This window comes from Peromyscus californicus, unplaced genomic scaffold, assembly GCF_007827085.1.
Source record: "Peromyscus californicus insignis strain IS unplaced genomic scaffold, ASM782708v3 Scaffold_12__1_contigs__length_115047231, whole genome shotgun sequence".
In the NCBI taxonomy this organism is placed as follows: Eukaryota; Metazoa; Chordata; class Mammalia; order Rodentia; family Cricetidae; genus Peromyscus; species Peromyscus californicus.
The window spans coordinates 60,949,748-60,972,854 of NW_026294413.1; the positions used below are offsets into that span (position 1 = coordinate 60,949,748).

Sequence of the window (23,107 nt, forward strand, 5' to 3'; positions counted from 1 at the left end):
CGCTACACTTTATTGTTAATCAATTAAAAACTTTTTTCTGAAATATTAGGAAAAGCTCAAACAACAAAGGCAGATATTTAAAAAAAAAAAAGTGCCACAAGCATGCCACTTCAGTTGCCCAGCAGCCCAGAATCTCAGCATAGAGACAATCCGGAAATGCAGGGCCGGTGGGAGAGGCCCTATAAATACCTACAGTCTAACAAGGCCTCTATGTCCCAAATTCAACTTGTCTATCAGGCAGCTTCTTGCAGTTTTCCAACTACATTTGAGAACAATTCTTCGGACTTGCGGGCGCAGATCGAAGACTTCAGGTAATGTGACATGGGCAGAGAATGTTTTCTGACACAATACTGGCAGGGACTGAAAGGCGGGTTTCCGGGAAACCTATTCTCTGGGTCACCTGCGCAACGTGGTCATCCTTTCCATTTTAAAACGCGGGCGGTGGATTAGGATTTGGCAAGCCCCTTTTCTTTCTGAGTCTATTCTAGTGCCCTAAACGAGTTGAAGTGGTAACTTGGTTGGGGAGGGCAGCCGTTTTTACTCGTCCACACGTGAGTTCCCCTTCGTGTTTTTTGCAGGGTTGGGTGAGGCACTCCAGGACTGCCTGCCTTTTCTGTGGGTCCTCGGATCGGCTGCAGCCGGGGCCGAATGCCTGGCGGGGATTAGTACCAGGTCATAAACAACCTCCCACTTCCCCTCCCCCCGCTGGGTCGTCCCTGCTACCGCCGCGTGGGCCTGCACGGTTCCCTCTCCCCCGGCAGTTCCCTCTTCTCAGCCCTGCACTCTCAATCACGACGCAGAGCCCTCGCCCACGGGCGGAGGGCGGCTTCCACTTCCCTTCTCCCGACCCTGCCACCGAGCACAGCCCAAAAGGCCGGCCGCCCTGACACGCACGCCTACAAGCCGCGGCCGCCCTGCGCCCGCCAACACAGTCCCCGCCCCCACCCGCGGTGCTTCCGCGGCGTGTCCCCGCCCCTTTCCGGAGCCCGCCTCCCGGCTGCCGGCCTCCGGCCGCCCCTCGCGCCGGCTCGAGCGCGCACCCGGGGCCCCGCCTCCGCGCGTGCTCAATAACTGTCCTCTAAGTCGGCCTACAAGCTTCCCCCGCCCCGGTCCTGTTTGAATATGCTAATAAGGCCCTAAGGACCAGCCAGTAGAACGGCGGGTCGGCGCGTCACGTGACGCGACTACGTGTCAGGGGCGGGGCCTACGTAGCCCCTGCCCGAGTTAAAACCGGAGAGTGAGAGAGAAAAGCGCTTCAGTAGCGAGAGGGGCTGAGAAAGTGGTGACACCGCTGGGGTGCGGAGGGAGTCCCTGAAACTTCTCCCAACAGCCCCAGGGCCAATCTCCCCTCAGCCCACTCCCCTCTTCGCCAGATCCCTGGTCCCCACTCCCTGCACTGGGGGTGGGGTGGGGAACTGGGCCCGTCTCCCGCGGGGACACACACAGGGGCCGGGAGTGGGGACGGGACCCCCCAGGCAGGGGGGACGGACGGACAGACGTCCGTGCGGCCGCCCCAGCGGGCAGACGGGCCAGAGGCGGGGGTAGGACCGGGAGGACCTGGGCTGGGGAGTTTCCTCTCAACTATCGGGGGAGAAACTCCCCACAGCCGGTGTTTTCCTCCCGGGGGCCGCGTTCCCCGCCCCGCGTAGCGGCGGTTGCCGCCGCCGCTGCCGCCGCCGCCGCCGCCGCCGCTGCCTCCAACCTCTGCCATCTCGTCACCACCTCGGGCCCCGGTGTCCCCGGCCAGCACTATGCCCATCTTACTGTTCCTGATAGACACGTCTGCCTCTATGAACCAGCGCAGCCATCTGGGCACCACCTACCTGGACACGGCCAAAGGCGCGGTAGAGACCTTCATGAAGGTACCGGCTGACCGAGCCCCGGCGGCGACCCGGACCCGGTGGCCCGCGGGGGGCAGGGCGGGGGGCGGCGGGGCCACTGCGGGCGCCGCGGGCGCGGGGACCCCTCCCCCACCGCGCGGGCGGGCGGGCGGGCGGGCGCTGGGAGCGGGCTCCGGCGGGCCTGGCCCATGTGGGGTTACTGTGGGTGCGGGGGGGGGGGGGGATCGGCGGAGGGGCGGCCCTGCGTGTGCGGTACTATGGGGGGCGGCCGGGGACCCTTCTGCGACTGGTAACCTCGCCTCTGTGCTGCCCTCTCTCCCCTCCTGTCCCCACCCTGGCCCGCAGCTCCGTGCCCGGGACCCTGCCAGCCGAGGAGACAGGTATATGCTGGTCACTTTCGAAGAGCCGCCCTATGCTATCAAGGTAACAGCCCTCGCCCTCCCCCTCCCTTTCCCTGCTCCTTCCTAGCTCAACCCTCCCCGCCCCCCTCTCCATTATGCTCCCCTCCCCCACCGCCGCTCCCGCCTCCCAGGTCCCTTCCCCTGCGGCCTCCCACCCCTCCCCGGCCCCGGAGCGCCGGCGCGGTGGCAGTTTCGGGCCCACCGCCGTCCCCTCCGGGTCCGGCTCGGCCTGGCGGCGGAGGCGCTACGATCAACATGGCCGACATTTCCCCTCCGCGGCGTGAGCGGCAGCAATGAACTGTGGGGGATATTTATTCAAGTTAGCCCGAGTGACAGCCGGGCCCAGCCTTGCCTAGCCCGGGTTTGCATTAAAAGGGAACCAGCCAAGCTGGCAGGGAAGCCAGGAGGGGGGCTTCGAGACTTGGTCATCACCGAGTGGAACTAGGAAGGCCACCGATTGGTGGGACAGCTGTGGTCAACTTAAGAAGTCCTGCTGCCATCTGCCTTCCACTAGTACCTTCGCAACACCCGCCCCTTACACACAATTTGGAGGATGTTCTGTTAGCAAATTTCCCAGGGAAGTTATTAAAGTATTAAGACTGTTGTTACTTACCAAAAGGTGTAGGGCAAGCAGGTTCATTCTTGGCCACCTTTGGAAGAGTTTCCTTTCCTCACCAGAGACAACAGTTATAACGTGTTACTACCCAAGCCATATCAACCAAAAGTGAAGTTAACAAACCCGAAGTGGCATACCTGCTTGGTGGACATCACATTATAATCGTTGTCCATGTGTGTTTGTGACTTCAAATGATATAAAAAAATTTTTTACATCTTTCTTTTCAGGCTGGATGGAAGGAAAATCATGCAACGTTTATGAATGAACTGAAAAACCTTCAGGCAGAAGGACTTACGACTCTTGGCCAATCCCTAAGGACAGCTTTTGATTTGTTAAATTTAAATAGATTAGTAACTGGCATAGACAACTATGGGCAGGTAGGTTGAATACTAAGGTAGAAAAGAGTTGTTTTTATTTATGTGTATAAAAGCACAATCCAGTCAAAAAAATATGCAACGTGGAATGGAAGTATAAAACATAACGAGGTTGAAATACAGTGTACACACAGTTCTAAACACCTAAGGTGTATGATTTTTATATCCCTCATTTCCCCCTTTAAATGTATTTGCATTCAGAATTTGGATTTAAATTCTTGGCTAGAAAGTTGACCTGAATTTGGTTTCAGTCCCTCAGAAGTTCATAAAAGACATAAAAGGGAAGATACACACCAGTCTGAAGCTCCGTTACCTGTAGGCACATACGCAGCTCTTGCAGTGGATCACAGCTGTTGGTTGACGTAGCAGTTGCTTCTAGGTTAGTAAAGATATTAGAGGAAATGACTGTTAGATTAGGATTTATCCTAACCCACATTGTATATTGGAAAGGTAAGATTTGTCAGGAGTGCAGTAATTGGTTGACTACATTCAGATGTCTTTTGAAGCATCTACTATTAGAAGTTACTGCAGTAGGAAGTCTAAAATTAATGACAGATTCAGAATTCTTAAAGTTTAAAATTTCCAAACCTTTGGGAAAATGCTTTCTGTGAAACATGAAAGTTTGCCTGTCTTCCTGAAGCTCCCCAAAAGTCCCTCTCACTGTGAGGATGAGACAAGAGCTTTAAATCAACAATAGTCATTCACTAAGGAAATGTGAGGTGATCTATTATAAATATTGCTATCCTAGAAATACAAGATACCAAAGAATATGTAATGCTGCACACAAGGAGTAATGGCACACCCAAGGAATTCCGTATGCAAAGCACTATTACCATAATGCTACATTTAGGAATATATATTTTATACTTTTCCCAAGTTTCATAATGTACAGTTCTCACGAATTTTGAACATTTCAAGGCAGTTCTTCCTGTGACTTCACAAGCTATATGCCTCATTTGGGGGATAACTCTGAAACATTTAACCATCTTTAGAAATGGTTGAATTTAGTGCTCAAGCATTTAAAGTATGCGTTACAAACCAGACTTTCCTGAAAAGCATTTTCATCCTTTAATTAGTAAATATCTTAACACTTTAGTTATTTTATTTTATTTATTTTTTTGCTGCTCCTTTGTCACTTGGTCTGTTTCTGTAAAAGCATCTTACTCCTTTGGTGTATGTAGTGCTATTTTCTATTATCGTTTAAGATTTTAATCAAACTTTGCCGAGTTAAAGACACATTTGAAACTTCCTATTAAGTTCCTTTATTTTGTTGTCAGGTTATGTGTTGTAGAGCTATCAATTTCCTATTTTTCTGTGTTACATTTCATAAGAGGGAAGGACATTTGGATATATCCACCTTCAACTACATAGTTAAAACAGCAAAAAGTCCTTTAGGAGAGTTCCAGGGCACCTGTGTGCTTACTCTCTAGGAAGTTTAAAGTTGAAGGCAGAGCTTTGGTGTTTTGAGATGTTCTTACTGACTAGGGTTTATTAACTTGCAACAAGGAAGGATAATGCCTCTCAGTCATTTTAGTGAATCAGCTAGGATTCAGGAAGCAATGTTAATGGTTTTTGCTTATATCCTGAATTTGCACAAATGAAACTAGCTTTAAAATAATTAAGACGCTACAATTTCTCAATAAATGGAAAATTTTTGAGTAAATTTTACTTGGAAGAAGACATGCTTCTGGATTTTTTCATCATAAAACCATTTTTCTTTATTTAAATATTCTATAATTCCTATTTATACAAAAGTTACCAGAATTTTGGATGATTGAAATTACTTAATACTAAATATCATTTGGATATTTGGAAAAGAACTTCGTAGGATCTGTAACCTTAGTATTTTTGTACATAAGTATTTCATGCTGAATAATAGGAATACTGGATGTAGTCTCAATAGTTGAAGGAAATGAGAAAAGGTGGGTTAGCTGGAAGACATGTTAGTCTTACAGAGCATCTATACATCTAATACAGTCTTATTTTCTTAAACATTTATTTCTTATATATAAAAATTACTTTCCTAAATATGGGTTAAATGTACACGTATTTATTGGTATATTTACATCAATAACCTTTTCCTGTATACATATAGACACATAGGTGATTTTATATAATCAATTGCAAGAACACTAGTTTCCATATTGCATTTATTAATTTGGCATTCTTAATTAGGTAGGATACTTAGAATTGTAAGGTTAAAATAGCTGAGCAGAAAAGATTCTTAAATGGTTTTCTCATGCACCTTTGGATATTCCACTAACAAATTGTCTGCCTGTGTAGAAGATCCTTTTAAATATTTGGTAACCAGTACCATTTGCTGATATTTTTACAGTTGTAGATGAGTGTGAACCATGAGTGTGAACCTTCAGTCATCCCTTCTCTTTAAAAGCAGCATCTTATTGCTGATTGCAGATAAACTTGCAAGTTATCGTCCACATGTTAATAGTTTCAAATTATATTGATCCTTTGAGAATCTGAAAATAAGCTCAAGTAGATAAGATTAAGAATGTAGACACAGGCCGGGCGGTGGTGGCGCACGCCTTTAATCCCAGCACTCGGGAGGCAGAGCCAGGCGGATCTCTGTGAGTTCGAGGCCAGCCTGGTCTCCAAAGCGAGTTCCAGGAAAGGTGCAAAGCTACACAGAGAAACCCTGTCTCGAAAAACCAAAAAAAAAAAAAAAAAAAAGAAAAGAAAGAATGTAGACACATTGGACAGTTTTATTATATAAATTGACATGTTTTTATATTTATTCTGTGTTTTTTTGTTCTTTTTCTTCAATGTTTGTAGCATTTTTTTTTTTAAAGATTTATTATGTATACAGTGTTCTGTCTGCGTGAATGCCTTCCTGCAGGCCAGAAGAGGGTACCAGATCTCATTACAGAAGGTTGTGAGCCACCATGTGGTTGCTGGAAATTGAATTCGGGACCTCTGGAAAAGCAGCCAGTGCTTTTAACCACTGAGCCATCTCTCCAGCCCAGCATTTTTTTTTTTTTTTTAAAGTTAGGTTTAGCTGCTGAATCTGACTCTGGCCTGCACATCATGATTGTTTCCATTGGTCTGACTCTATTTCACTCTCCAATATAGTAGCACTGATTGGATTGTTTAGAATGGTGCCTGACCTACTGTGCATTTTTTTTTCTACTGTGCATTTTAAAAAGAGAAAAATATTTATTGCTTTGAGAATTTTAAATGAGAGTATTTACCCCTTTTGACAATGATGGCTTTGGTGTGAGATGAGTTTGATGTTCTGTTTTTTGAGCTGACCTCACTATAGCCATTGCAAGCCTGGAACTCACTGTATAGACTGGCCAGCCTTGAACTTCTGAGTGTTGGGATTACAAGCCTGCACCACCATGCTTGACCCGGCTTTTCTTCTAATGCTAATTAGTGAATTAGTAAAAACTTGGTTCCTATTTGAGTTTTTGGTTTTTCTTTCCCCTTAGATTATCAACAAGTTCTTCGGTATTTATTAAGCTATTAATAACCTTTTCAAGTGAAAGGAGATTATTATACTTGCCTGTATACTGCCTGTACTACAGTGCTGAAATGTGACCTGAAACAATAGTGAATAGTTAGTCTTTGTGTGGTGTTGGATATGAAACCCAGATCCTTGTGCATGCTAGACAAAGGTCCTACTACAGAGGTACACCCTTTGTCGATCGGCACTGTTGTAAAAATTGTAAGTCCCTTAATTAAAATAAGTTTTATTAAAAAGATTTAATGACATTTGTGTGTGGGGAGGTGTAGCATGCCATAGTGCATGTGTGAAATTAGAGGGTAATGTGAGAGTGGTTTTATCCTCCCATTGTGCTGGTCCTGTGCTCAAATTCAGGTACTTAGGTTTGGTGGCACGTGCCTTTCTTTGCTGAGTCATCTTTCCATCCATAAGTCCCTTATTTAAAAAAAAAAAATTAAGATGTAGAAAACAAAATTTCCCATCTTCATCATCTTTAAGTGTGCAGTTCTATGGTATTAGGTATATTCACAGTTTTATAAAAGCAATACCTAGGAAAAAAATAAAACTCTACCTATTAATAACTCCAATTCCCTACATTCCCTTGAGGATGCCTTTTCTACTTCCTGCTTTTTTTTTTTTTAAATAGTTAGACTACTGTGCATTCCTTATCACATAACATAGATGAACCCTCCATCTGTGGGCTTGCTAATCTATGGATTCAGCCTACCACAGATCAGAACTATCTGAACAAATCCTGCATCTGTACTGAGCTTGTTTCTATGTCACTATCCACTGAATACAACTCTTTACATAGCATTAAGATTGCATTAGGTAGGACTGGAGAGGTGGCTCAGAGGTTAAGAGCTGGCTTCTCTTCCAGAGGTCCTGAGTTCAAATTCCCAGCAACTACATGGTGGCTCACAGTCATCTATAATAAGATCTGGCGCCCCCTTCAGGCATGCAGGTAGAAGACTCTACATAATAAATAAATCTTTTAAAAAAAAAAGATTGCATTAGGTATTTAGAGTGCTTGAGAATCTGGATTTTGGTATCTTCTAGGGACAACCAGGAACCAACTTTTTGTGGATACTGAGGGGGTGAGTGTGGGTTTTTTTGGTTTTGGTTTTTTCAAGACAGGGTTTCTGTTTGTAACAGCTCTGGTTTTCCTGGAATTCTCTTTGTAGACCAGGCTGGTCTCCAACTCACAGAGATCCACCTGCCTCTGCCTCTGCCCCGCCTCCCGAGTGCTGGGATTAAAGCCATGTGCCACCATCACCTGGTTAAATTTAGTTATGTGAATGCTTTTGCCTGTACATATATCTGTGCACCACATGCATGCCTGGTACCTGAAGAAGTGGTGAGCCTCCATGTGGGGATGGGAATCAAACCAGGGTACTTTGCAAGAACAACAAGTTCTCTTAACTACTGAGTCAATTTTCCAGCCCATGTTTGTTTGTTTTATGACTAAGGATTATTTGCCTAATCCTTAAGGTTCATCCACCTTGTAGTGTGTAGAATTTTTGTCAGAATTTTCTTGACTATCAGGAATAATACTGCAATTAATATATGTAGGTAAGCATCTCTTTAAGACTGCTTTCATTTCTTGAGGATGCAAATGTTGAAATAGAATAGTAAATTCTTATTTTTTTTTTGAGGAGCTCTCCATAATCTTCCATAGTAATTGCACCATTTTACATTCCAGCAATAGTACACAAAAGATGCTTCCTATATCCTGCTGACCCACACAGACTCCACAAGTTTTCCTTAGCCATCTTAATGGATTTGAGAAGATAACCATTATTGTTTTGATTTGCATTTTTTTGAATTAGTGTTTATATTTAACATATTTTCATGCACTGGTTAGCCATTTATATACAGTCTTTGGAGATGTGTATTTAAAGTTTTGAGTTAAACAGGGACTCAAGACACATACATACTGGAGTTTTTGTTGTTTTTGTGTTGTTCAAAGTGTTGGGAGTTGAACACACCCTAGGCAAGTACTCTGTGACTGAGCCACCTTCCCAGCCCTTTGGGGTTCTTTATATGTTTCAGTTATAAACTCTTTATCATACAGTTCACACATCTTCTGTCATTCTGTAGGTTATATGTTTATACTGTTGATTATGTTCTTTTGATGCTCAGAATTTGTTTTTATGTAGTTGAGTCTATTAATTTTTCCTGTACTTTTTCATGTCTAAAAAGGTTTACTTAGTCTAGCATTATTGAAGCTTTTCTTTTATAGTTTTAGAACACATACAGGCCTTTTATCTATTTTGAGCTGATTTTTATGTATAGTGTATGTAAAGGATTCAACTTTTCTTTTGCATGTCACTGTCCAGTTTGCCCAGCACTATTGGATAGTCTTGGCAAGTCCTTTTCAAAAGCATTTAAATAATTTGTAGTGAGGGGAGGACTTCCTCCCCATAAAAGTATTGTTTTAGAGAAGAGCAGTAGCTGGCAATGGAATGCCCAGTCTTGACTTTGTCATTGAATCACTGTATAATACTGAACCAATGACATTGTCACCCTGTGTCTCTGCTGCTTATTCTGAATAAGCTACTATGTACCCATACTGTTAGAGAATGAATGAGAGGCTTAAATCTGATTTATATTTAAAGTGTCCGTAGTGCTTAGTTAGGGACAAACAAACTTTAAAGACATACAGGAAAATGGGCTTGGTGGCACAAGCCAAACTTTAGTCCCAACAGAGGCAAGAAGGCCAGCCTGGTCTGCACAGTGAGACACTGTCTTAAAAACAAAAAATAAAAAGATGTACAGTGGTTTGTGTCTAGTTTAGTATTTCCCTCCTTATTTGAAATTACAGTTATAAAAATCTAGTGAGTTTTAATGTTGAGTTCTGTTATTACATGCTTTGAAATCTGTTAGCATGTTGAGATTTTTTTCCCCCTTGGATTTTGTAGTTCATCCTAGAGAAGCAGGCGTGAGAACATTCTCTGCTGAAGTTGTCTTAATGGTGGTTGATTAGTATGAGCTTGTGTCTTTAGAGAGATACATTCAGTGGAAGCAGGAGTCAAGTATTGGGAAGACATTTTTGTTTTGTTTGTTTGTTTTGCTTTTCAAGAGAAGGTTTCTCTGTGTAACAAACAGTCCTGGCTGTCCTGGAACTCACTCTATAGACCAGGCTGACCTCGAACTCACAGCGATCCACCTGCCTCTGCCTTCTGGGTGCTGGAATTAAAGGCTTGTGTCACCACCACCCAGCTTGGGAAAACATTTTTAAATCAGTGTGCTGAATAAAAGCTGCATATGAGTTTAGCTGACCAGTCAGAGATGTGACAGAAGCCATATTGTCCTTGGGTTTTTTTTTTTTTCCTACAGGTTTGATTTTTAAGGAGCTTTCAGGATAATATATTTTTTTTCCAAAAAAACTTGCTACAGTATCTTTTTATACTGTAAATCTGTTTTCCAAACTCTTAAAAAATTACTTTTGACATTTCAGAAGGAAATGAAAAAAATGACACCCAGAGGACATCATTGTTTGTTTGTTTAGTGTTTTGAGACAAGGTTTCTTTGTGTAGCCCTGGCTGTCTTGGAACTCATTTTGTAGACCAGGCTGGCCTCAAACTCTTAGAGATCCACTTGCTTCTGCTTCCTGAGAGCTGGGATTAGAAGTTTGTGCCACCACACCTGACTTTAGGTATTCTTTAAATGACAAAAAGCTCATTTTTCTTCCATTTTACAAAATTGATTTCCTTATATAAACTTTATTTTTGTTAGCTTAAATTATGTAATTTAAGCTTGTTACATTGATTATAAACATGATACAGAAGAGTTTTTGGTTTTGTTTTGCTTTACTTTGTAAATTCTATTTATTATGTATTGGGGGACAAAGCAGACCTTTGGAAGTTAGGGGGAAAACTTGCAGGAGTTAGTTCCCCCCACCCCTTTTTGGAGTCAAAGTCTCAAGTATCCCACTGGCCTTGAATTCACTATGTAACTGAGGATGATCTTGAACTTACAAAAATATTTACTTACTTATTTTGTGCATATTTGCTATTGCCTGTATGTATGTATGTGTGTGTGTGTGTGTACACACACACACACACACACACATACATATATATACACACACATACATACAGGCATGTGTATACATATACATGCCTGGTATACTGGCTTTGGACCCCTAGAACTGTGGACAGTTGTAAACTGCTGTTGTGGTGCTGAGACCCAAACCTGGGACTCTCTGCAAAGAGCAGAAGGTGTTCTTAACTACTGATTCATCTTGTTAGCCCTATTCTTGAACTCTTGATCCTGCCTGCCTGCACTTCTGAGTGCTGTGTTCTACCATGTGGATTTATGTGGTACCAGAAGTTGAATGCAAGGCTTCATTATGTGCTAGGAAAGCACTTTACTGAGCTACAGCCTCAGCCCTGCTTTAGTTTTTTTTTTTATTATTTATCTTTTCTACTCCAACATTTTTTTTGGGCTAGAACTTCAAAGCACAAATCCTGAACTTGAAGGTTAGTGAATTTTTATATATGCTCTTGAGCAGAGTTTCATCTGGCAACTTTTCGGTTTTTTTGTGGTTTAGTGTATCTTCTTAAATTTATAGAATAAAAGCTCAGAAAAGTTGAAATGCTTACTTTAACCTTTCTTGTAACATTTTATCCAAATATTGTTTGTTACCTTATTAGCTTCAGTTCAGTTTTTCCTCTCTAGTTTGGAAAAAAGGATACAGTATAAGGGGTGATTGATAGGATTTTATGACATTTTAAGGACAAGGTTATAATAATATAAATTTTGCAATTTAGTTTGTTTTGATGTGTGTATGTATCTTTATCTGCTGAGCCATCTCCCTGTCTTCTAGGCCAAGGTTGTAATATATGTATGTAGTTAATAGAATTTTTGTTTCCACATTTTAACACTTTATTTTTTGATTTAGGTAGTTAACATACAGCTAATAATTTGTCAGTTAATTAGTTGATCTTTCCATTTGAGCCAGCCAGTAATAGGGCTACAATAATAACTTCCCTGGACATCTTTGTAGTTGGTTAACTGTCATGCTTTCTTTTGGTCTAAGATGGTTTTGAAAATATTTAAGCCTCATGTCTTGAGTCAGGAAAATGTGACTGGCTTGCTTATGGATTTTCTACCACACTGGTGAGTTCCTGGCAAGTCTTATAGCCTCTCATCCTGCTTTTCCACTAGGAAAATTAAATAGAAGAGCTCACCATAGATGACTATGGTGAATGTTGAGTAATGTGCAACCCACTTTATTACTGAAATGTAATTTTTTTTTTTTTTGGTTTTTTGAGACAGGGTTTCTCTGTGTAGCTTTGCGCCTTTCCTGGAACTCGCTTTGTAGACCAGGCTGGCCTCGAACTCACAGAGATCCGCCTGGCTCTGCCTCCCGAGTGCTGGGATTAAAGGCGTGCGCCACCACCCGCCCGGCTGAAATGTAATTTATTCTGTAAATTTCCTTCCAGATTTTAAAAACTGGAATAATGGGAGCCTAACTTTGGTTTAATCCTGCTTCTCCCCTCCAGAACATCGTGGTGATACAGAAAACCAAAATCCCAAGCAAACAACAACAAATCTATGTGCTGGTCTGTCCCACTTAATAGCTTATGTTTTGACAAGTCCTTTAATCCTGAACTTTCTCATTCACAAAGTGTTGCCAGTACCAGTCTTGAAAGTTTTGTAAGGATTAGAAATAATGTTTGTTAATCAGCCTGGCCAAAAAAAAAAAAAAAAAAAAAAAAAATCAGCCTGGCAAAATAACTGCCTGGCATGTGGTAGAAATTCGGTTGATGAGGATCATCATCCTCATTATTAAAGAAAACTCTTATCAGGATGAAAGCTTTCTGTTCTGAAACTGACCAGACCCCAAATCTCTGTGGTATACTGTGTGCTTCCGCCCCACAAGCTATCCATTACTTGAGGCTGAAGTCCTAACTTTCGCTGTAGGTAACATGTTTCTTGGTTTTAATTTTGAGTCTCAATATGTTGTTCTAAATATATATATATATATATATATATATTTTTAAAAACTTTACTGAAGTCTTTTCTAAAATCTTCATTTATCTTTTCAAAAGCAGTTTCATACCAATAGATACATGCAAACACATTTGTGAATTTCAGAATAAGAAACATCTTCAGACTTTGAGGAATCTCAGATCAGTCTATTTCCAGGACTATATATTTTAGAATTCATATTGGTGATGGTTAGAATGGGCAAGGTTAGAAGATAACATTGTCTAAGGAGTCCAGGTATAAAATATTCCCTTTTTGCAGATTGTGTGACAAAAGCTATTAATAGGATAAGCCTATGAATTACTTTTTTTAATATGAAAGGTATTTTTGACATGCTATTTGAAATTTAATTACTTATGAGATACAGTTGTATGTTGAAAGACCTCTTAATTGTCAGCTTAGTGACTTTTCATAATGAAAATGAATTCTAATCCTTATATACTTGTCTTTTCTGAAATGTGTACCTTAAAAGACTATGAAATCTTTTCCATCAGTTTGATTTGCCCAAATACGGTCTAGGGCTTGTGGTAAAGGTCCTGACAAGGATTTGGAAGGATTATATTTTCTACAACACTTTATTACTAGTTTTAAGTATGTGAGCAAAGAATTGTATATTGCCTGTTAGGTGGTACCATTTATGGTTAATGAGTGACAAAACTGATGCTGGTTTGTTAAAATGGTTTTTCATCTTAAAGCTTTTGAGCCTTGTTAGATATTAGAAAACATAAACAAGATTGAAAACTCCAAATGCAATTATTTCAAAGTTAAAAACAATTGCGTACGCAGAGTGCTGAGGAAAGTTAGGCCGTAAGACAGTGGGGGATTACCAAGGCTGTGTTCATGAGATGGCAAGGTTTAGTGCTTTTGGATTGCCAGGATTTAGCAAAACAATAATTTTCATGGCCTTTGGTAATGCCTAAATTGTGATAGTTCATGGTCATTTATGTACTTTTACAATTGTAAAAGTTTGAATTTTTGACCAGTAAGTTAGAAAAAGAAGATATCAATATGCAGAAAAATGGCACTAAATGAAATAGTAAAAGGTCTTTATTTAAAATACTTCTATTTATTCTAACTTTTATTGTTAATCCAGAATGGATAATGTCTGATCTCAAACAAGGTTATATTGAATGCAGATCCTAATGGAAAAAGGCATTATATTGTGTTCATAGAGTTTCTGGTCCAATGAAATGTTGGTGGTAAGGTTTTAAATTTGTTACAGTCTGTATTTTCACCCATATGTGACATCTGCTTTTTTATGACCCATATTAACATGCTGAAGCCATTGTCTGTGTCTGCAGCTCAGAAGGCTTAGGGACATTTTGGGGGTACTGTGGAGATAGAGCTTCATACTACTTGCCTGGCATATATAAACTCCTGAATTTGATCTCTAGTACTACAGAACAGATAATAAAACCATTTTTGAAAGATAGGTCTGGATAGAAAACTAAATTAAAATCCATTAAAAAAAAAAAAAAAAACTCTTTAAAAAGCCTTGAAACTAACGTTGTCTTACCCAGTTAAGATTTACTTTCATCCATAGCATATGGGAAATAATACCCTAGTTTTGAGTTTTTTTTTTCCTTTCAAAAATGTAAAGCTTTGTCACTAATTTTTGTGATCTGTAACATATATCGACTAGGTTTTCACTGTAGGGAAAGCCTTTGCAGAATTTCATGATTTTGTTTTAAAAATTTTAATTTAAAGTAGAAGTTTATATGTGTGTGTGTATATGTATGTGTGTGTGTATATATATACATATATACTCTGTAGACCAGGTTGGCCTTGAACTCACTCCCGAATGCTGGGATTAAAGGCGTGCACCACCACTGCCCGGCAAAATCTTTTTATTATTTACATTTTATGTATGAGTGCTCTGCATGTATACCTGCATGCCAGAAGAGGGAGTAAGATCCTATTGTAGATGGTTGTGAGCCACCATGTGGGTGCTGGGAATTGAACCTCAGGACTCCTGGAAGAACAGTCAGAGCTCTTGACCACTGACCCATCTCTCCAGTCCGTTATATTATGTGCATTGGTGTTTGGGGTGGGTATATGTCTGTCTATGCATCACAGATGTGCCTGGTACCCTTGGTGGCCAGAAGAGTGTGTTGGGTTCCCTGAAATGAGTTATGGATGATCAGTAGTTGCCATATAATACTGGGCATTAAACCAAGGTCCTCTGAAAGACCAGCCAGTACTCTTAACTGCTAAGCCTTCTTTCCAGTACTCCTATACTTTTGTTTTTAAAGACAGCATTGCATGTAAGTTCATTCTTTTGAGAATCTGTTTGTGATGTAGAGAGAAGTAACTAGAGTCATCCTACTCAGTCAGACATTCATGGTCTGCTTGGTGTAGAGCATTTAAAAATCAATTTGACTTTTGAGTTCAAGAAATGATTTAGGGGCCTAGAGAGATGGCTCAATGATTAAGAACACTATCTGCTTTCAGAGGACGTGGGACAATTCCCAGCACTTACATGGCAACTCACAGCCATCTATCTGTAACTTGAATCCCAGTAGATCTGTCACCCTCAGATAGCAGGCACACATTTGGTATAGAGATGTACATGCAGGCAAAACACTCATACACATAAAGTAAAGTAAAGTGATTTAGCCAGATTTGTGCCAAGGTAGTGTCTGTAGATCCTGTGGGAGTCAGCAACCTAAGGAGATTATTAAACTTGAGAATAGGATAGACAGATCTGGGTGAGTTGATGAGGGGAATTGAGTTTTAAAAACTTTTTTTAATTTAAAAAAGTAAAAGTTTGTGTGTGTGTGTGTATGTATATATTTTTTTGAGATAGGGTTTCAAACTTAGACTTATCATTTGTTCCTTACATTAGGATCTGCATTCAATATAACCTTGTTTGAGATCAGACATTATCCATTCTGGATTAACAATAAAAGTTAGAATAAATAGAAGTATTTTAAATAAAGACCTTTTACTATTTCATTTAGTGCCATTTTTCTGCATATTGATATCTTCTTTTTCTAACTTTTTCTGTCTTTAAAAATATATTTACATTTTTGCATTTATTTTACTTCCTTGTCATTTTTCAAACATTTTGCTGCATTAATTTTCCCACATTAATATTGCCTAATCCCTGTAATAGAATGGATATGATAAGTTTTTTATTCATATTATTAATGTTCAGTAAAAGTATTCTTGCATCTTCATTTCTCTTTCTATGGTAGTATAAATTCTGTTTGCCTGCTACTACTTTTTAGGAGTTACCAGAACGAACTTGCTAATATTTTTCAAACTTTAGAATCCAGTTTAAATGTAAAACTCAAATTCTGTTTTAATTATTAAATTAGACTTATCATTTGTTCCTTAAATATTGTCTTTTCACAGAGTCACGCATTAGTAGTTTTTTAGTTTTTATGGTGAAGGTTATATCTCTTTATTGTTTGATTTAAATGAAATTCCTGAATAGAGTTACCTAGTCACTCTGGTAAAATAAATTTGTTATGTCTCCCTAACTTTTTTATTTTCTCCAGTACTATAGATTGAGTTTATACTTTTGCTCAAGCCTTTTTATTCTATATTTTTAATGCTGTTAAATTTACCACATAAGAAATTATAGGGCTGAAAAAAGGGATCATATTGGCATACAGTTCTATAGTAGAATTAACTTGAAAATAAAATGTTTCTTTTTGTAGAAATAAGCAACTTTAGCTAATGAGTTTCTAATGTATCCTTTGTGTATAGTCAGGCATACTATTTTAAAAGCATAGTTCAAGATGAGGGTTTTAGAGGCTGGAGAGATGGCTCAGTGATTAAGAGCACTGCTTGCCATTACATAGAACACAGATTTGTTTCCCAGCATCCACATGGAATGTCACAACCACCTGTAACTCTAATTTCAGGGGAGCCAGTCCTTTCTTGTGACTTCCTCAGGTACCAGACACATGTGCACATATATACATGTAGGCATAACACTCATATACATAACAGATCTTAAGAAAAAAATGACTACTTTAGAATTTGATTAAAAAAAAATACCTGTTTGTGCTGCATCATTTGAGGTCTTAATAAAAGTACTGTTTCCAGGTTTTAAAACATGAAACTTAAAATTCCAGTTTTGGAATATTGACTCTGGAAGTAAGCCTATTAACTTTATTGAAGTCTTTATTGAGTTCAATAATTATATATATATATGTTTTTTAAAGATTTATTTATTTATTATGTATACAGCATATGTGACTGCAGGCCAGAAGAGGGCACCAGATCTCATTACAGGTGGTTGTGAGCCACCATGTGGTTGCTGGGAATTGAACTCAGGACCTCTGGAAGAGCAGTCGGTGCTCTTAACCTCTGAGCCATCTCTCCAGCCCCCCAATAATTATATTTTGTTTGGAATCTCTAACTCACCAATTGTTTATCCATGTATATAACTTAATGAACAGCCCTACCCTTAGGAAGGAGTAGCAGTATTTCATGTTTAGGAACCTTGTTGATGTGCTCTAAAGATATAACGGTTCTACTTTTCAACATTCCTTTGCTTACAGCTGTTTATTTGAAATGGAAATTTTAGATTGAAGAAAATCATGAGCTAGTTTTGGAAATTAAAAAATTTTCCTGCTCTTGGTGGTAGCTTTGGCCTAGGGATATACATTTTAATATTTCATTTGTTTATTTCTGAGCATTTCGTCCTGTCATATAGCAAAACTCGGAGATTGGATAATAGATAGGGGTTAAGTGAAGATGTTGTTGTAGGAGAGGCAGAGAGCTAACTAACTCTTTGTTCACATTTTTTTTTTAATAGAAGCCTCAATCATAGCAAAATAGTAGCCAGGCTCTTGACTTTGCACATGTGTGGAATGTGGTGGCATAGGAAGAAAATTTGGGTCCACTAGGCCAATAACAGATGTAGCCACAACCGTTTGTACTGAGTACTTAGGGCTAGTTATCTTTTGCTTCAGCTTAATTATAACTGGTTTATGGGCCCAGTACAAATCTATGTTCCTCTTCCATTGCTTTTTTTAGGGTTTTGAATAAAATGAACAAACTTCTGTCCCTGAGATTTGTTTTTTTATTTTAAAGAAATTGACTTACAATTTTAAAACTAATTTCAAAATAATTTATTTTAACATTTCACAAGCTTATCAATATTGCAAAAATACTGTTGGTTCTAAGTGGGCTCTTCGCATTAATTCTTTTAATTTTTGAAATTTTATGCTTTCATTGACATGTTTAACACCATGATCAGTTGTTTATCGAACTGTTAGTTTTTGTGAAGTGGGAGTTTTTACTTCATATTATCTTGGTCAGTATAAAAATCAGATTTTCGCCGGGCGGTGGTGGCGCACGCCTTTAATCCCAGTACTCGGGAGGCAGAGCCAGGCGGATCTCTGTGAGTTCGAGGCCAGCCTGGGCTACCAAGTGAGTTCCAGGAGAGGCGCAAAGCTACACAGAGAAACCCTATCTCGAAAAACAAAAAACAAAAAACAAACAAAAAAAAATCAGATTTTCTTTTCCATTTGTTTGGTTTAAATTCTAATTCCCACTGTGTACTGTGGCCTAGCCTTAAAGTAGGTGTATGTAGCCTACTGTCCTCAAACTACCGTTTACCTCAGCCTTCAAGTACTGGGATTACGTTTTTTTTTTTTTTTTTTTTTTTTGGTTTTTCGAGACAGGGTTTCTCTGTGTAGCTTTGTGCCTTTCCTGGAACTCGCTTTGGAGACCAGGCTGGCCTCGAACTCACAGAGATCCGCCTGGCTCTGCCTCCCGAGTGCTGGGATCAAAGGCGTGCGCCACCACCGCCCGGCTTGGGATTACGTTTTTGTGCCACCATGCCTGCTTAAAATCAGATAGATGTTTAAAGCAGAACTTTTATAACTTGTCATGTTTTCTAGTGATTGTTTGTACTCTGCTCAGAACTTGTCACCAGGCAAAGTGAACTCAGTCCCTCTGCTGACTGATGTCCTTGCACAGCTGTGTGTGTGTGTGACATAATTATGGGAAAGGTCAGTACAGAAAGGGAGATGGGGAAGTTAGTCAAAGCCAAGTGTGTGGAAAGTGCCCGAAGGAAACCTGCTGTTTTGCATGCTACAAAAGCAGCACAAGCTTTGTGACCAAGGTGAACACCAAGAAAACTCGTAGGCATTGTCTCCAAATTAAGTGACTTTACATACATTGTGTTAAGAATAAAAATATATTGGACTGGAGAGATGGCTCAGAGGTGAAGAGCACTAGCTGCTCTTCCAGAGGTTCTGAGTTCAGTTCCCAGCAACTACATGGCAGCCCAGTCATCTATAATGAGATCTGATGCCCTCTTCTGGCATGCAGGCATGCATGCAGACAGAACACTATATACATAATAAATACATATTTTTTAAAAAAGAATAAAAATATATAATAGTTTCTTAAATATAAGATCAGAGAAGCAAACATTATAGGCTTGGCTATATAGCTAAAAACACATTGACTTTAAATCTATTTTTAATGTAGACTTTTGAATGCTAAATTAAATTGCTTTTTTTAAAACATGAAAAATAACTTATACTGGTAGATAACTAAAACTTCTAATTTGATGCATAAGTAATCCTGACAAGAGAAAGTGTCAGTTTATTACGCAAGTGCTGTGAAAAGCAGGGGAAGAACAGTGTAGAACTGTACATGAAAAGAACTATTGGTAGCAGCATGTCCTGCTACTGTTAGTGATTTAAAACTCACTAATTTCTAATGTGTAGAGGGCTTTTTACCCTGAAGAATAAAAACAATTCATTACACATTACCTTTAGTCATTTTTAAATTTTTTTTTTATTTTTTGGTTTTTCAAGACAGGGTTTCTCTGTGTAGTTTTGGCGCCTGTCCTGGATCTCACTCTGTAGACCAGGCTGGCCTCGAACTCACAGAGATCCGCCTGGCTCTGCCTCCCGAGTGCTGGGATTGAAGGAGTGCGTCACTGACAGCTGGCACCTTTAGTCATTATTTAGTTCTATAATTACTTTGTGTGTGATTTTTGCTTAACTCATAGAAGAAAGGATCTTCGTTATTATAGAGGGGAATAGTTGGCACCAAGAAGATGATTATATTTTTTTCTTTGATACTTATATCATTTTCCAAAATTGAAAGACATTAATATTTTATCATCTATTCATGAGTGTGTGTCTGTGGGTACACTCTGGAAGTTGTAGTTTTTACAAGTAATCATTCCTGTATGTTGTCATTTGTTTTATGCTGGAAGAAGGTATATTGATTTATACGCAGAAAAAAACTGGTGTGAAATCACAGAACAGGTAGCTATCCTGTTTTAGTTAATTTTGCTGCTGACAGAATACATTTAAAAGAACAGTGATGGGCTGTGTAGCTCAGTGATAGATGCCTGTCTAATGTGTGTGATTCTGATATATTCCATCGCTAGCTGCAAAAGCCATGGAGAACAGCAGTTTGATCATAGCAGCAGATACTGTTGGTTGATACAGCACAAACTATGTTGTTGTAGAATTGTATCTAGAGAATTCATGTGCTATCGGTGCAACATTTATTTTCTATTCATCCATCCATCCATCCATCCATCCATCTATCCATCCATTCATTTATTTTCCTTGGTTTTTGAGGCAGAGTTTCCCTGTGTAGCCCTTGCTGTCCTGAAACTGATCAGGCTGGCCTGGAACGCACAGAGATCTGCCTGCTTCTTTCTGCCTCTCAAGTGCTGGGATTAAAGGCATGTGCCACCACCACCTGGCTTCATTTTAATTATTGTGTGTTTTTAGTGTATGTGTGGAGGTCGCAAGACAACTAATGGGGGTGGGTCATTTTTTGGCTTTCTTCTCCCACTGGGGATCTAATTCAGGTCATCGGGGTGCCTACCTGCTGAGCCACTTTGCCAGTCCTTGTATACATTCTTGCTGCCATGGAATAATCATGATTTAGGATTTCAAGTTCTGCTTAAAGTTGCTGCTTCTTAATCCTACTAGTACATCTTGAGTTATACCATTTCTTCCTGAAAATTTGACCTCTCCAAGACTTTTAGATCATGAAGTACCAAGATCTGTGGTAGTGGCTTTTGAGAGTGTTACGTGTATTATAACACTAATACAGTTTTAGCTAACAGCTTTGTTACAGAAACACCAATGTGCATCCTCTTCTGAACTGTAAATCATCTGTAGATTATAATGCCTAATTCCTTGTAAATTCTGTGTGAATTGTAGTTGCTATGTTTAGGGAATAATTGGAAAAATAATAGTATAGCAGTATAGACAGAGTTTTTCTTTTCTGAACATATTAAAGATTTATAGTAGTTGAATCCATAGATGTAGAACCTAGGGGAAAAGGTCAACTGTATTATTTTTGGGGTGAGCTTCATCGTACACAAGGGTCCTAATTTATAATAGCGTTTTGCTACTTAATTAAAATTTTGACCAATTCTATGGCATCAACCTAATTTTCATTGTGCTTATGTAAGAATAAGAATGAAACTAAAAAGCTGGGCAGTGGTGGCACACACCTTTAATCCCAGCAATTAGGAGGCAGAGCCAAGCAGATCTCTGTGAGTTCGAGGCCAGCCTGGTCTACAGAGCGAGATCCAGGACAGGCACCAAACTACATAGAAACCCTGTCTCAAAAAAACAAAACAAACAAAAAAAAACCCAAAAAAATGAAGCTAAGTGAAACATTAGGAAACAATATTAGATGATGTATATATATTATTTTTAAAGATTTATGTATTTTATATGTGTGAATGTTTTGCTTGCATGTAAGTGTGTACACCATGTGCATACCTTGTTTTCAGAGAGCCCAGAAGAAGGCATCAGATCTCCTGAAACTAGAATTACAGATTGTGAGCCACCATGCAGGTGCTGGGAACTGAACCCAGGTCCTCTGCAAGAGCAGCAAGTACTCTTAACATCTGGGCTATTTCTCTTGTTTCCAACTAGATGGTATTTACTTTTTAATCATGATAAAAACCCAGCATAAAGTTTAGTATCTTAATCATTAAAATGTTTTTTAAAAATTGTGTTGACTCTGTGTGTGTACACACACACTTGTGCTTATACACACATGCCATGACATGCCCTGTGGAGATCAGGAACAACTTTCTGGAAATCTTTCTACCATGTGGATCCTGGAGATTGAACTTAGTTTGTCAGGCTTGGCTTTTACTTGCTGAGCCATCTCCTTGGTGCTCATAATTTATTTTTAATCTACAGTACAGCAGTGTTAAGTATGTTTTCATTGTTATGAAAATGATATATATCATTGTTATTTATTCTTTGTTGAGACATCTTGCTATGTTGTTCAGGCTACCCCCTAATACATTGTATGGGCTCAAGCCTACTACCTCAAGGGTCCCACAGATAGGCAACTGCTTGACTTTAAATGTGCTCCCCGAAACCACTGGAAACCTCAGGTTTATTTGAAGAAACATTTACCTTAATATAAAGCTTGAAAAATTTTATTGTTAGAATTTTAGAGTGGAAGGTTTGGCTCCTGACAGCCTTCGTGATAAGATTTCATGGGAGAACAGAGATTTCAACTGAGTCTTTGGAATGAGTAGAAATAGGAGAGGTTTTCAATAAGGACTATAACAAGCATTTACTTGAGAGAGACAAAACTCAGGTGGGAGTGGACATTGCCAATATCTGGCTTTGTGAGAAGACTTCCACATTTTAGAATTTAGGATTGACTTTTAGTGTGACTGTACTAGAAGCAATAGAATGTAATGGTTCCAAAATGTGTTCTCTCCAACATGAAAAGGGAGGTTAGTAGTTATGTTTTCTTTCTATAAGGGTCCTGAGACATTTCAATGCTGTTGGGCATTTAGAATCAATATCTTTGTATTTCTCTTGTCTCTCTCAATCTTTCTGCTCTCTCTATCTCTCTGGGTGTGGATGTGGAGATCAGAGGCCAGTGTCATTCCTCAGTTGCTTCTTCACTGTATTTCTTTGAGACAGAGTCTCAGTAAATCTAGAGCTCACCTATGTGACTAGATAGCCAGCAAGCCCAAGAGAGCATCTTGTTTTTTCTCCTCAGTGTTGGAATTACAGGTGTGACGATTGACTAGCTTGTTTATTGTGTGTACTGGATATCTGCAAGTTATATCCAAAGGTTTTCTTTCAATCAATAAAAGATTTCACTTTTTGGAACTATTTTTATTCCTTTAATATCAATTTGAGAAGTATATGTGCTACTTACAAGTTGGCATGACTTATCAAAATACTTAATCTAGCAGATTTCCTTTATGATGATTAGATTATAATCATATAATTACTGTAACTGTAAATTCATTCAGCAGATAGTATGTGCGTTACTCTGGTAGGAATTAAGAGTAGTAAATATGAAGGAAAGGGAATAAACTGCAGATGGTTTATGCATATAACCCTGTACCTTACTTTGTAGGTGTGGTCTGTAGACATTAGTATCTCCCAGCCTGTGGTCTTGTTAAAGCACGGAATGACTACAGTTTA

At 39.6% G+C, this 23,107-nt stretch overlaps 1 protein-coding gene and 1 long non-coding RNA gene across 4 annotated transcripts in view; one reads left to right on the forward strand and one right to left on the reverse strand.

Annotated features, from left to right (window-relative positions):
• Positions 1–1,937, reverse strand: part of LOC128107286 (uncharacterized) — a 33,078-nt gene extending 31,141 nt beyond the window's left edge. Inside the window, exon 1 of the long non-coding RNA XR_008217033.1 lies at positions 1,824–1,937. This is a non-coding gene — a long non-coding RNA (uncharacterized LOC128107286). The remainder of the gene's footprint in view (positions 1–1,823) is intronic.
• Ints6 (integrator complex subunit 6) overlaps positions 1,088–23,107 on the forward strand; it is a 91,034-nt gene continuing 69,014 nt past the window's right edge. Inside the window, exons 1-3 of one of the 3 annotated variants that reach the window (XM_052732985.1) lie at positions 1,088–1,862; positions 2,187–2,264; positions 3,086–3,235. In XM_052732985.1, coding sequence (XP_052588945.1) covers positions 1,752–1,862; positions 2,187–2,264; positions 3,086–3,235 — 339 coding nt within the window. In that variant the 5' untranslated portion in view covers positions 1,088–1,751. The remainder of the gene's footprint in view (positions 1,863–2,186; positions 2,265–3,085; positions 3,236–23,107) is intronic. The other 2 variants (XM_052732984.1, XM_052732986.1) reach the window with 2 other exon arrangements.